This window comes from Rhinolophus sinicus, chromosome 1 (genome assembly GCF_057876585.1).
Source record: "Rhinolophus sinicus isolate RSI-liver-muscle chromosome 1, RSI-T2T, whole genome shotgun sequence".
NCBI lineage: Eukaryota > Metazoa > Chordata > Mammalia > Chiroptera > Rhinolophidae > Rhinolophus > Rhinolophus sinicus.
In genome coordinates, this window is record NC_142501.1 from 26,347,638 (window position 1) to 26,362,195 (window position 14,558).

A 14,558-nucleotide genomic window follows, 5' to 3' on the forward strand; every position below is an offset into this window, starting at 1 on the left:
TGCTTTCCTATAATCCAGCAATGAGTAATTGCAATTTAAAACTTAAAACACCATTTACATTAACATCAAAGAAAAAAAAAAGAATAGGTAGGTATAAATCTAACAAAATATGTACAAGATCTATATGAGAAAAACTACAGAACTCTGAAGAAAGGAATCAAAGATCTAAATAAATGGAAAGATATTTCATGCTCTTGGATAGAAAAACTCTGTATTATTAAGATGTCAGATTTCCCACCTTGGTCTATAGATTCAATACAATCCCAATCAAAATATCAGCAAGGTGAATATCAACATTGATTCTAAAGTTCATAGGGGGAAGCAAAAGATCCAGAAGAGCTAACACAATATTGAAGAAGTACAAAGTTATTAATAGAAAACTGACACTACTTAACATTTAAGTCTTACTACAAAATTACAGTAATCAAGACAGTGCTTTATTGGTGAAAGAAGAGACAAAGAAATCAATAGAACAGAACTGAAAACCGAGAATAGACACACACACAAATATAGTTAACCGATCTTTGACAAGACACTCCAATGGAAAAAGCATAGTCTTTTTAACAAATGATGCTAGAACAACTAGAAACACACATGCAGAAATGCATCTAGACATACACCTTATACCTTCACAAAAATTAACTCAAAATGAGGTACAGACCTAAAAGTATAAACAAAACTGCAAAACTTCTTCAATATGACATGGGAGGAAATCTAGGTGGCTTGGGTTTGGCAATTAGTTTTTAGATACAACACCAAAAGTATAATACAAGGAAACAAATGGGTAAGTTGAAATTCATTAAAATTAAAAACTTCTGCTCTGTGAAAGGTACGGTTAAAGGAATAAAAATACAATTTATATAATATAATATGCCCACTATACGAGAATAGGAATTAAATGATATTTTGCATTTTACTCAGTGATGGTAAAATTAATCTACTTTGATTATTAAATTGTTACTAACCTTTTTAGATTAGTAAATTGTTACTAATCTTTTGTGTTTGAATATGTTTCATTATTTTGCAGAATCTTGGTTCAAACTGATGTAATTTGAAGGTGTCTCAGTTATATATCAGTATTGTTGAATATAAGCAAAACTTAGTGGCTTAAAACAACTGTTTTGTTATTTTTCACAATTCTGTCCATTGATTGGAACTCAGCTGGATGATTCTTCACTTAAATGTCACTCTCTAAACACAAAATTACATAAAACCTACTATATACAATCTCGATTTAATGGTGCTCTAGGGAAAATATTTTAAAATAGGCTCTGAACCACATTCATAAATGTAATGTGTAGAGAGGAGAAAAGTTCCAGCACTGACTAATGTTACCATTCTCCTTTTCACTCCATTTTAAGCACATCTATTCTGACAATCAAAGGCATTTAATAATGTAGTTCTCGTTGCCCTTCCTACAATCCACTCCCAGATGATTGAAATATAATAATAATGGGAAAATCTCACTATAAATAAAGTTTCCCCAGAATTATTATGTAAGTTGCTCTCTGGGAAATAAACTGGTAAATTCCATATACAATAAATATGATCGGACCTGTATAAAAATAACTAAACTTTAGATATTGTTGGGAAGTGAGTGGCAAATGTAATTACTCAGTTGTATCAAAAAATCAGGGCATGACCTCAGATCATATTGAGATAACCATGGTGAGAATTAGCTTTATCATGATCAATTATAACTACTATACTAAAGCAATGAATTACAGGCTTTATTGCAAATATGATATATTTTATATTGTTATAGAAAAAAATGATCTGTAAGAACTTTTTTAAAAAGGGGACTACAAATACACCAGAGGACCTTTTGAGTGGCAAACCATACATAGAAACCATAAAACTTAACTAAAGAAAAAAATGTATCAAAACACCTGATGAATATAAACCTGTATCAACTCACCAGTGTTAACCTAAAAGTAAAAGGCCAAAGTGAGAGGCAACAAGCATTTGAGATCCAAAAGCTATGATTCAGGCAGAAACCCAAATAGTGTTCCAACTATAAGTTGAAGACGAGGTGTATTTATGAGAAAGGTGAGGGAAACAATTACATGAATAGAAGGAAGGGATTTCTATAGGTGCAGAAAGACTAACATAGTAATGATAATTCTAAAGAATGTCTTTAATTTTCAGCCAGGTAGTCATAATATCAGCTTTTTTTGTTATCCTTGCAAACAGTTGTTTGGGATACAGTGCTCCTTTAAGTCCAGTTCAAAGGTTATTTTGCCAAGTTTTAACATCCCAAAGGAGGAGTAAGACATGCAAGGCACTTCCTCTGGGATGGCAACTCCAACTCCCTTTTTAAAGTGGCTCTGTTTATATTCTTTTTCACACCAGTAATAACTATAATTCTAAATATCCAATACTCAATCTCTGATTAGCCTATGGCTGTACTCTGATGTTAAATGACAATCCAAGACCAAACAGAGAATGTTAAGAAGCCCAAGAGCCCACTGGACCAAAGCTGGAACTTATCTTACACTGAGGTATATTATATTCCAACTGCTACATAGTTTGCTTTCAGTGAAAATAATAAATCTCTCTGAGAAATGGAATGTAATATTCAGTATTATTTTCTTTTGACCAACCCATAAAGAGAAAAATCTACATCATATCATTATATCAGTATCCAACCCCTTAGCAATTAGACCAAAATTGGGATGGAGGCTCATGCTTCCTCTGTTTGTCTGCAGGTAGGCTCTCCAGTATGTGTCTGCACATGGAAAATGCTCAGTATATTTTCATTTTATTAATGAATAAATAAGTGAATGTGTACACTGATTTTATCATAGGTGGACTAGGTGACAGCTAACTGGAAAATTCTATGGAAATCACTTATACAAGCTTATACATGAAATTTAAAAAACAAATTAGGGGTGGCGGGTGGCTCAGTTGGTTAGAGCTTGAGCTCTTAACAACAAGGTTGCCAGTTCAATTCCCACAGGGATGGTAAACTACGGACCCTGCAACTAAGATTGAAAACGGGGTCTGGACCTGGAGCTGAGCTGCGCCTTCCACAACTAGGTTGAAGGACAAAGACTTGACTTGGAGCTGTTGGGCCCTAGAAAAACACACTGTCCCCCAAAATTCCCCAATTGAAAAAAAAAAGTTTAAAAAAAATAAAAACAAAAAGCAAATTAGCTCTCTCTTTAATGGTGGACACCAATTCAACCACATGTTCACGGAGAATTTTCATTCAGAAGTAGATCTTCATCATCTCGCAAATTGATCTTAGAGGTAGATCACAGGGGATATCATTCAAGCCCCATCTCTGCTGACGAGCATTCAGAGAAGCACAACGCTCATCAGGATGACTGGGTTCACCTTGGTGCCAGAGTCTGAAAGGGGAAAAAAGGATGAGGATGTGTCTTCAAATAGTGAGAAGGGTTAGAGACTATGAGGGAGAAAACTGGGGTTTAACTTTGTGAAAGTCAAGGCAGATATGCCCAAATCATTCCTTTCCTACTTCTCATGCAATGTTTTCTCCATCTGTGTCTCTGACATTTCCCTTGAAAACTAAGCCTACACCATCCAGCACTGTGTTATATTAGGGCATAAACACTTTCACAGTAGATATTCCGGAGGCTCCCTTCTATGTGTCTATCTGTACGCCCTGTTCCTAGGGACTGCCACTGCTCCTTTAATGATGACAAGGTTTTACCTTGGTCCCTGGTTCCAAGTATCAATCAATGTAGTTTGTTTCCTTTTCTTTTTTTAAAAAAATGTACTGCTTTTGGAGTCTAAAGAAGTACCTAAAATCTCTGAATCTGCTACTATTCCTGCTATCTTGCACAAGGATTTTAATTTTCCTCATACATATCTAAAAAACAAAGAATAAAGCAATACCCCTATATATTACACCTAAGGACCAAAGGCAGTAATGTACTAAAATGTTCTAAAGTACTTAAGATTTTTAAAATACCTTCATAAATACGAGATATTATAAAACTATGAGAATTTAGCTTATTTGCTTTATGAGAGAATATTGTCAATTGGTTATAATCATTACAGACATAAATATTAGTTATATTTAGAAATATAAATGTACTGGTTAAAAGCACAGACTTTGGAATCAGATAGACCTGGTTTAAGGACCACTGACACCACCACTGGGTAATATTCACTGAGGTATCTAAACTCAGCTTTCTCAGCTCTACAGTGAGAAAAATAATGTGTGCCTCATAGAATTCTTTGTGATTAAAGTAGATAATAAATAAAATTATTTAACATAGTGCCCAAGAGTTAAAGAAGAGGTGAGCTATTTTATTTTAATATCTGACAGTTGGCATTGATAGTTGGGACACCCTAAATTCCTCATGATCCAAGACACAGGATTCCTTTATCGAATTCTATACTCACGTGGCACTTCGATTGTATGGTGTCTGATCAACCCATTGCCAGTGTCTTGTCCCCTCTGGGTCTGACAACCCCACAAAATAAGCCCTGTTTTGTTCCAGGTTCCCAGTGATAAATTCCTGAAGGAAGAAAAGAAAGCAGTGACAGCCTTTAGAGTATTCACGTTCAATTGATTTCTTTATGGCTTTAGGGAGAAGAGAAGGAAAGGAGAAGATGCAGGAACAAACACATGGAGGCCCTGCCCAGGATCCTAGGCCTTCTCTGGCTGTGCAGTGCAGGACCACACGTAAACATCACTTGTGAGCATGATATTTGTCTTAATCTACTTGGGCTCCTATAACAAAATACCACAGACTGGGTGGCTTATAAACAACAGAAATCTATTTCTCACAGTTCTGAAGGCTGGAATCCCAGATCAGGGTACTAGCATGGTGGGGCAAGTCTGGCACCTTCTGGCTGTGTCCTCACATAGTGGAAAAGCGATGTAGCAATTTGGGGTCTTTTTGACAAGAACACTAATGCAATTTATTGGTGCTCATGACCTAAGCACCTCGTGAAGGCCCCACTTCCTAATACCATCACCTTTGGGAATCAGAATTTCAACATATGAATTGGACGGGACACAAACATTCAGAGTATAGCAACGTTCAATACATATGGAAGCAATTTCTATCCATGATCATAGAGAATTCTCATCTCAGACTCACTTCGCTTCTTTTCTTCACTAAGAGATGATATACTTCAAAGTTATGCACGAGAAAACATTTGCAGATTAAGTTATTTTCCTTTCTCAACCTCAGATTCTTTTGCTTCATTTCTGATTGTTGATGGTGATTCTTCCTGATTGAACTTTATTTCCCTATTTGACCTAATACCCCTTCTCTGTTAAACTGTCATTTATAAAATATTTACATGTTGCAATAATAAACTGATATTTCAGGCTGAAATAATTTGATTCTTCCTTTCAACCCCCACATATTATGTTTTAAATGTCCCCATTTATTTTGAGGGAGATCAGTTTCATGGAAGCAGGAATGAGGTGTGGAATGTAAAGGCTTAAGCGACCTTTCCTATCTATTTTAAAGTCTTTTGCCACAGTGCCAATATCCCAAAACAATGAAAGATGTTCTCCCTAGCCAAAAGGTGTACAAAACCCAGACAAAATTCCTGACTTCATTATTTATTAGAAAGTACCTGCTCAGCCTTGGTGTTGATCACTAGAAGGTGAGCCTGCATTCCTGAGCAGTTCTTCTCACTCTCATTCCAATTTTCGTCTTTAGTAGAGATGAAGTAGCAATTCAAACTAAATGACTTCCAATCCTTTGGGCAGCAGCTCCAGTCTTTCTCTGTAGTGACATAAGGCCATATAGGTACAATATAAGAAAAGTAATTCACAAAGTGTGTGTTAAAATTAAGGACTAAGGGGGGTCCCATGGAAACCGGAACTCCCGTCTGCGTCCAGAGGTAACAAGGAGCCTCCGTTCATCAGGTGTAAAGGTCAAGTCTACCTACAACAAGCAGTAACAAAGCAGGGCCCCCTTTCTCTTGCCATAGTGCTATCAGGAAAAGCCAGCTAAAACAGGGTTAAATAAGATCCAGACACTCAGAACATTATACAGAAACATCTAGGTTTCAGAGGAAAATCACTCATTATACCAAACACCAAAATGTTCTCAACATTAATATAAAAGAAGAAGAAAACAAATACATGGCAATACAACAGAAATATTAGAATTATCAGACTTTTTTAAAAAGTTTATTGGGGAGACAATGGTTAGTAAAGTTATATAGGTTTCAGGTGTACAGTGCCGTAATACATCATCTATGTTGAATGCTCAACACCCAGAGTCAGTTCTCTTCATCACCATATATTTTACCCCATTTACCCTCTTATACCATCTCCCTCCCCCCTTACCCTCTGGTAACCACTAAACTATTGTCTGTGTCTGAGTTTTTGTTTCCCTATTTGTTTGTCTTGCTCTTTTGTTGCTTTCGGTTTTATATCCCATATGTCAGTGAAATCATATGGTTCTTGACTTTTTCTGTCTGATTTATTTCTCTTAGCACAATAATCTCAAGATCCATCCATGTTGTCGCAAATGACACTGTTTCATTTCCTTATGGCAGAGTAGTATTCCATTGTGGTATATATACCACATCTTCTTTATTCAATCATCTATTGGTTGTTTCCATGTCTGGCCACTATAAATAAAGCTGTAATGAACATCAGAGCACATATATCTTTACAGATAAAGGTTTCCAGATTTTTTTTTTATTAAATTTATTGGGGTGACAATTGTTAGTAAAATTACATAGATTTCAGGTGTGCAATTCTGTATTACATCATCTATAAATCCCATTGTGTGTTCATCACCCAGAGTCAGTTCTCCTTCCATCACCATATATTCAATCCCTCTTACCCACATCTCCCACCCCCCACCCCCCACCCCCTTACCCTCTGGCAACCACCAAACCATTGTCTGTGTCTATGAGTTTCTGTTTCTCATTTGTTTGTCTTGTTCTTTTGTTGCTTTTGGTTTATATACCACATATCAGTGAAATCACATGGTTCTCTGCTTTTTCTGTCTGATTTATTTCGCTCAGCATTACTCTCTCAAGATCCATCCATGTTGTCACAAATGTTCCTATATCATCTTTTCTTACCGCCGAATAGTATTCCATTGTGTATATATACCACAACTTCTTTATCCATTCATCTATCGAAGGGCATTTTGGTTCTTTCCATGTCTTGGCCACCGTAAACAAAGCTGCAATGAACATTGGAGCACACGTGTCTTTATCTCTAAATGTTTTCAGATTTTTTGGGTAGATACCCAGGAGAGGGATTGCTGGGTCATATGGCAATTCTATTCGTAATTTTTTGAGGAACCTCCACACTGCCTTTCATAACGGCTGCACCAGTCTGCATTCCCACCAACAGTGTATGAGGGTTCCTTTTTCTCCACAGCCTCTCCAACATTTGTTACTATTTGTCTTGTTGATGATAGCCATTCTGACTGGGGTGAGGTGATATCTCATTGTGGTTTTGATTTGCATTTCTCTGATGATTAGTGACGTTGAGCATTTTTTCATATGTCTATTTGCCATTTGTATGTCCTCTTTGGAGAAATGTCTCTTCAAGTCCTCTGCCCATTTTTCAATTGGGTTGTTTGTTTTTTTGTTGTTGAGTTCATGAGTTCCTTGTATATTCTGGATACTAGCCCCTTATCGGAGGCACTGTTTGCAAAAATCTTCTCCCATTCAGTTGGTGGCCTCTTTATTTTGTCAATGGTTTCTTTTGCTGTGCAGAAGCTTTTAAGTTTCATATAGTCCCATTCGTTTATTTTAGCTTTTACTTCCATTGCCTTTGGAGTCAAGTTCATAAAATGCTCTTTGAATCCAAGGTCTATAAGTTTAGTACCTATGTTTTCTTCTATGCAGTTTATTGTGTCAGGTCTTATGCTTAAGTCTTTGATCCATTTTGAATTAACTTTGGTACATGGTGACAAATAGCAGTCCAGTTTCATTCTTTTGCACGTGGCTATCCAATTCTCCCAGCACCATTTATTGAAGAGGCTGTCTTTGCTCCATTGCATGTATTTAGCTTCTTTGTCAAAAATTATCTGTCCATATTTATGTGGTTTTATTTCTGGGTTCTCAATTCTATTCCATTGGTCTATGTGTCTGTTTTTCTGCCAATACCATGCTGTTTTCATTATTGTAGCCCTGTAGTATGAGCCAAAGTCAGGAAGTGTGATATCTCCATTATTGTTCTTTTTCCTTAAGATTGCTTTGGCTATTCGGGGTCTTTTGTGGTTCCAAACAAATCTGATGATTTTTTGTTCTATTTCTTTAAAATATGCCATTGGGATTTTGATGGGGATTGCATTGAATCTGCATATTGCTTTGGGTAATATGGCCATTTTAACTATGTTGATTCTTCCAATCCATGAGCACGGAATGTCTTTCCATTTCTTTGTGTCTTCTTCAATTTCTTTCAAAAATGTCTTATGTTTTCAGCATATAGGTCTTTCACATCCTTGGTTAAGTTTATTCCTAGGTATTTTATTCTTTTGGTGCAATTGCAAAAGGAATTGTTTTTTGTATTTCTTTTTCTGAGATTTCATTGTTAGTATATAGGAAGGCAATGGACTTTTGTGCGTTGATTTTGTAGCCAGCAACTTTACTGTATTCGTTGATTGTTTCTAATAGCTTTTTGGTGGAGTCTTTAGGGTTTTCTATATATAGCATCATGTCATCTGCAAAGAGTGATAATTTAACTTCTTCATTCCCAATTTGGATGCCTTTTATTTCTTTCTCTTGCCTGATTGCTCTTGCAAGGACTTCCAACACTATGTGGTTTCCAGATTTTTGGGGTAGATGCCCAGGAGAGGGATTGCTGAGTCATATGGTAATTCTATTCTTAATTTTTTGAGGAACCTCCACACTGCCTTCCATTGTGGCTGCACCAATCTGCATTCCCACCAACAGTGAATGAGGGTTTTCTCCACAGCCTCTCCAACACTTGTTATCATTTTCCTTGTTGATGATAACCATTCTAACTGGTGTGAGGTGACATCTCATTATGGTTTTTATTTGCATTTCTCTGATGATTAGTGATATTGAGCATTTTTTCATATGTCTATTGGCCATCTGTATGTCCTCTTTGGAGGAATGTCTATTCAGGTCCTCTGCCTGTTTTTTAATTGGATTCTTTGTTTTTTGTTGTTGAGTTGTATGAGTTCCTTATGTATTTTGGATATTAGCCCTTTATGTGAGGCGTAATTTGCAAAAATCTTCTCCCATTCAGTTGGTTGCCTCCTTATGTCAATGGTTTCTTTTGCTGTGCAAAAGTTTTCTTGTTTGATATAGTCCCATTCATTTATTTTAGCTTTTACTTCCATTGCCTTTGAGGTCAAATTCATAAAATCCTCTTTGAACCCAAGGTCCATAAGTTTAGTACCTATGTTTTCTTCTATGCAGTTTATTGTTTCAGGTCTTATGTTTAGGTCTTTGATCCATTTTGAGTTAATTTTGGTACACGGTGACAGACAGCAACCTAGTTTCATTCTTTTGCATGTAGCTTTCCAATTCTCCCAGCACCATTTATTGAAGAGGCTATCTTTCTCCACCATATGTTTCTGGCTCCTTTGTCTAAAATTATCTTGCCATATTTATGTGGTTTTATTTCTGGGATTTCGATTCTATTCCATTGATCTGTGTGTCTGTTTTTCTGCCAATACCATACAGTTTTGATTATTGTTGCTCTATAGTACCGTGTTTCCCTGAAAATAAGACCTACTCCGAAAATAAGCCCCAGTTAAGATTGTCAGCCAGACGGACGTATTTAGAATGTTATGACGATGTTCCAGAAGAAAACAACATGACTATATTTGAATAAAAGTAAATTGTTGTACATGAAAAAATAAGACATCCCCTGATAATACGCCCGAATGCATCTTATAGAGCAAAAATTAATATGAGACCCGGTCTTATTTTTGGGGAAACATGATACAAACTGAAGTCAGGGATTGTGATATTTCCAGCATTATTCTTTTTTCTTAGGATTGCTTTAGCTATTCAGGGTCTTTTGTGCTTCCATACAAATCTGATGACTTTTTATTCTATTTCTTTAAAAAATGCTACTGGGATTTTGATAGGGATTGCATTAAATCTGTATATTGCTTTGGGTAATATGGCCATTTTAACTATGTTGATTCTTCCAATCCATGAACATGAAATATCTTTCTACTTCTTTGTGTCTTCTTCCCTTTCTTTTAAAAATGTCTTACAGTTTTCAGTGTATAGGTCTTTCATATCCTTCGTTAAGTTTATTCCTAGGTATTTTATTCTTTTTGTTTCAATTGCAAAAGGAATTGGTTTTCGGGGCTTTTTGTTGTTGTTGTTGTTTGTTTGTTTTCTTATTCTTAGACTTCATTGTTAGTATACAGGAATGCAACAGATTTTTGTACATTAATTTTGTAGGCAGCAACTGTACTGTATTCGTTTATGGTTTCTAATAGTTTTGGTGGTCTTTAGGGTTTTCTATATATAGCATCATGTCATCTGCAGAAAGTGACAATTTAACTCCTTCATTCCCAATTCAGATGCCTTTTATTTCTTTCTCTTGCCTGATTGCTCTGGCTAGGACTTCTAATACTATGTTGAAAAGCAATGGTGATAGGGGACAGGCCTGTCATGTCCCTAAACATAGAACTTCAGTTTTTCACCATTAATTATATTAGCTGAGGGTTTGTCATGTAGGCCTGTATTTTGTTAAGGTATTTTCCATTTCATTAAGTGTTTTAATCATAAATGAATGTTGTATCTTGTCAAATGCTTTTTCTGTATCTATCAATATAATCACATTATTTTTATCCTTTATTTTTTTTATGTGGTTCATCCTTGTGCCCCTGGGATTAACTCCACCTCATCGTGATGTATACTGTTTTTAATGCATTGCTATATTCGATTTGCTAGAATTTTTTTTTTAGGATTTTTGCCTCTGTATTCATCAGAGATACTGGTCTGTAATTTCCTTTTTGTGTGTTATCCTTACCAGGTTTTGGTATCAGGGTAATGTTGGCCTCATAAAATGAGTTAGGCAGTATTGTCTCTTCTTCAGTTTTTGGGAAGATTTTGAGTAGGACAGGTATTAGATCCTACTGGAATGTTTGGTAGAATTCACTAGTGAAGCCAGCGGGTTCTGGACACCATACATCGTTATTACCATACTACTGACTATTTTCCTTATGCTATATCCCATATCCCCATGCCTGCTTTGTAACAACCAATTTCTACTTCTTAATCTTTTCCCTTTTTCACCCACACCCAACCCCACTCCCATCGGGCCACCGTCAAAATGTTCTCTGTATCTATAAGTTTGTTTCTGTTTCATCTGTTATTTATTTTGTTCTTTAGATTCCACTTATAAGTGAAATCATATGACATTTGTCTTTTGCTGTCTGACTTACTACCACTCAGCAAAATATCCTCTAGGTGGTATTAACCTAATTGAGTTGAAAACTTATGTCCACATAAAATCTATATGCAAATGTTTACAGCAGCTTTATTTATAAGCATCAAAAACTGGAAGCAATCAAGACGTCCTTTAGGATAAACAAACTTTGGTATACCTACAAAGGAATAGTATTCAGTGATTTTTAAATGAACTATTTAGTTGTGAAAAGACATAGAGGACCCTTAAATGCATATTGCTAAGTAAAATAAGCCACTATAAATTTACTACGTACTGTATAATTCTAAGCTAAGGCATTCTGAAAAAGGCAAAAGTATAGAGAAAGTAAATATTTCTGTGATTACTAAGAGTTTGGAAAGAAGGAAGGAGCACAGGAAATTTTTAGACCACTGAAACTATTCTGTGTGATACTGTAATAATGAATATATGACATTATGTATTTGCCAAAAATCCATAGAACTTTGCATATTTATTGTATGCAAATTTTAAAAATTCATTTAGGAGGTCAGGGGATCCCACGAAAGAATGAAGACTGTGACAATAGAATCTAACTGTATTACAAGTGTAGGAAACAACCACACTGAAGTGGATGGGGTGTGAGGTGATGACCTAAGTAACTTTGGAAATGGAGTCTATAAAAGACAAAATAAAATGCGCCTAAGCTCTGTATTCTAGATATAAAGTTGTTTCTCATGGTGATATGAGTTTCTGATTCTGATACTATTATCTGTGTTACTTGGAATTGAATAATTAAGTAAATGTATTGGGCAATGGTGAGAACCAGATTTGTCCCTTAAAGATATCAAGGGGTGTAGACTAGAATGATCCATGTGATAATGGATTAGAGTTGGAGACATCAGTAAAAACTGATGTTTAACTTATTATAGGTACAGATAGTTACATGTAGAAATATTCATAGATATCTGTATAGACACAGGTCAGTACACACATATATATTTTTTTGCTCTATCAGCTGAGAAGGCCTAAAAGAAATGATACCCCAGTAGCAATGAGCATACCTAGTGTGCAGAGCTTGGTTTCTAATACCGGTCTTCAAGAACAGGAGCCATAGCTCCTCAGACCCAAAACATAACCTCTCAGGCTTTTCTGATAACTTAGGACACATCTTGTTGCTAATGGACACACAAAATAAATCAAGATAAAGCTCCAAAGCTCACAGACACAGATCAAAGCTGTGGCAGCTTGATGCTGAGATGCTGAGTGCAGTTGCCTGGGAAAGAGCTTGGCGGGGCCACTCTTGCTGCTCAGGTGTGTGCTGTCTCTGTTAACAGCTTGCTGCAAAACAAACAGTAACTGCTTTGCTTGCTTTTTGCTTTGTTCTGTAAAAGTGAAAATCCTCTTCAGATTCTTTGGTTAACAAAAACAGGTACTAATTTAGGTCTTTTGTATAAGTGAAGTGGCAAAATGAAAACTCCTGAAAAGCGGGGGATACCTATATTTTGTTATGGCAGCCCAAGCAGACTGATACAATGCTCCACCTTAAAGGACAGGAAGGATAATTCCTCAATACTTAATTGTGGGCTGCATGCAGCAACTTCTCTCCAAAGAGTACATCATGAAAAGGGGGGTGGAAAATAACTTCATACTGGAGAAATACGACAAACATTACCTCAGCCGTGTGATCAAAGTCAACATCAATTGTCAAAAATCATGTTGATAGAATATAATGTGATGAAAATATGATATAATGTGATGAAAATGGTACTTCTGTGATCTTCCTCTCAAAAACCAATAACCACAGTCTAATCATTAGAAAAATACCGCTAATTTCCAATAGAGGGGCATTCGACAATATACCTGGGCCAATATGCCTCAAAACTGCCAAAGTTATCAAAACCAAGAAACATCTGAGCCAAGAGGAGCCTAAAGAGACATGAAAACTAAATGTAATGAGGTATTTCGGATGGGGTCCTAGAATAAAAAAAAAATAACATTAGGTAAAAACTAAAGAAATCTGAATAAACTATGAACTTTAATTAATGCTAGCATATTAATACTGGTTCATTAGTTGTAATGAATGTACCTTACTAATGTTAAGCTGTTAATAACTGGGGAAACTGTGCACAGGGGAGGGGAGTGAGATGGGAACACCTGCCCCACGACTATCACTCTCGCTCCTTTGATCATGTCTTGCTGTCCAATCTCCTCCCGATTTCTCCAGCTCCATTCCATCCTTTTGGAACTGACATTCTGCTCTGCACATTTAAACTTTGTTCACATGGGAACTCTGTATTATCTGCTCAATTTTGATGTAACTATAAAACTGTTGTTAAAAATTGTCTATTTTTCTAACTGAATAATTCACATTCACATTTATATCACTATAAATTATCTTTATATCAACATCATCATCTTCATAAAACAAAACTAAAATTTTCTTTTCCAACATCTTCAGTCTTAGTCTCTATAGGTAAAACCCTGTAAGAGTATTTTATGTGTTCTTCCAGAAATGTTTTATGAACATACAATATGTTTTCTTCCATCACCATGTGATATATAGATGATGCATTCTCTTAGAAGGAATGATTATTTTTCAACATCCCTACATCTATTTACATTCATAGTTAAAGTGCTTCCATAACAAAGCCTTTTGCAGGGCACTTTAACAGACGGGAGGGGGGCAAAAAGTATGCTAAAACTCTCAAGCATTTCCTCATTCTCCCAAATGAGACTTTATAAATTCCAGAATAATAAAAGAGATAAAGATGCTTCAACAAAGCTATATATTCTAGAAGGAAACAGTCTTTATGATATGTCTGAATCAAAAGAAATGATATTAAATTAATGTTATTATTTAGATGCCAAGAATGGCCCATAAATGTGTCATTATATCCTCCAATTATTCAACTGATTACAGTCATGAGAAATAATTCTCTCAATTTACTGATGCTCACCTTTGTGCCAGATTCTCATTTTATGTTATTTTAATCTCTCCTGGTTTATTACTGATATACTTTAAACCAGATTATGAATTTGAATAGAAATAGAAATGACAAAGAAATTCTCTTACGCTCTCTGCTATCTGTACCTTTCCGTTCTGATTTTCCTCTGATGCACGTCAGCGCTTTGTGATGCTCTGTTAACTGGAACCCTCCCGTGCTTCTCTTACAGTGTAGAAAGTTGTAATGAGTCACTGTCAAGGAGGGAGAAAAGTTAGTTTCCTTTCCCTATATAACTGCTTAATTAG

General features: G+C 35.8%; 2 protein-coding genes across 13 annotated transcripts in view; both read right to left on the minus strand.

The window, feature by feature from the left end:
• LOC141570143 (C-type lectin domain family 4 member A-like) overlaps nt 1-14,558 on the minus strand; it is a 72,055-nt gene that overhangs the window by 45,712 nt on the left and 11,785 nt on the right. The gene's annotated exons all lie outside the window — the stretch shown is intronic.
• LOC109440324 (C-type lectin domain family 4 member A-like) overlaps nt 3,148-14,558 on the minus strand; it is a 39,292-nt gene continuing 27,881 nt past the window's right edge. For 8 of the 12 annotated variants that reach the window (XM_074326093.2, XM_074326091.2, XM_074326092.2 and 5 more), the window contains 4 exons: nt 14,382-14,504; nt 5,566-5,717; nt 4,375-4,490; nt 3,148-3,353 (listed from right to left, as the gene is read on the minus strand). In XM_074326093.2, coding sequence (XP_074182194.2) covers nt 3,212-3,353; nt 4,375-4,490; nt 5,566-5,717; nt 14,382-14,504 — 533 coding nt within the window. In that variant the 3' untranslated portion in view covers nt 3,148-3,211. The remainder of the gene's footprint in view (nt 3,354-4,374; nt 4,491-5,565; nt 5,718-14,381; nt 14,505-14,558) is intronic. The other 4 variants (XM_088797773.1, XM_074326094.2, XM_074326097.2 and 1 more) reach the window with 2 other exon arrangements.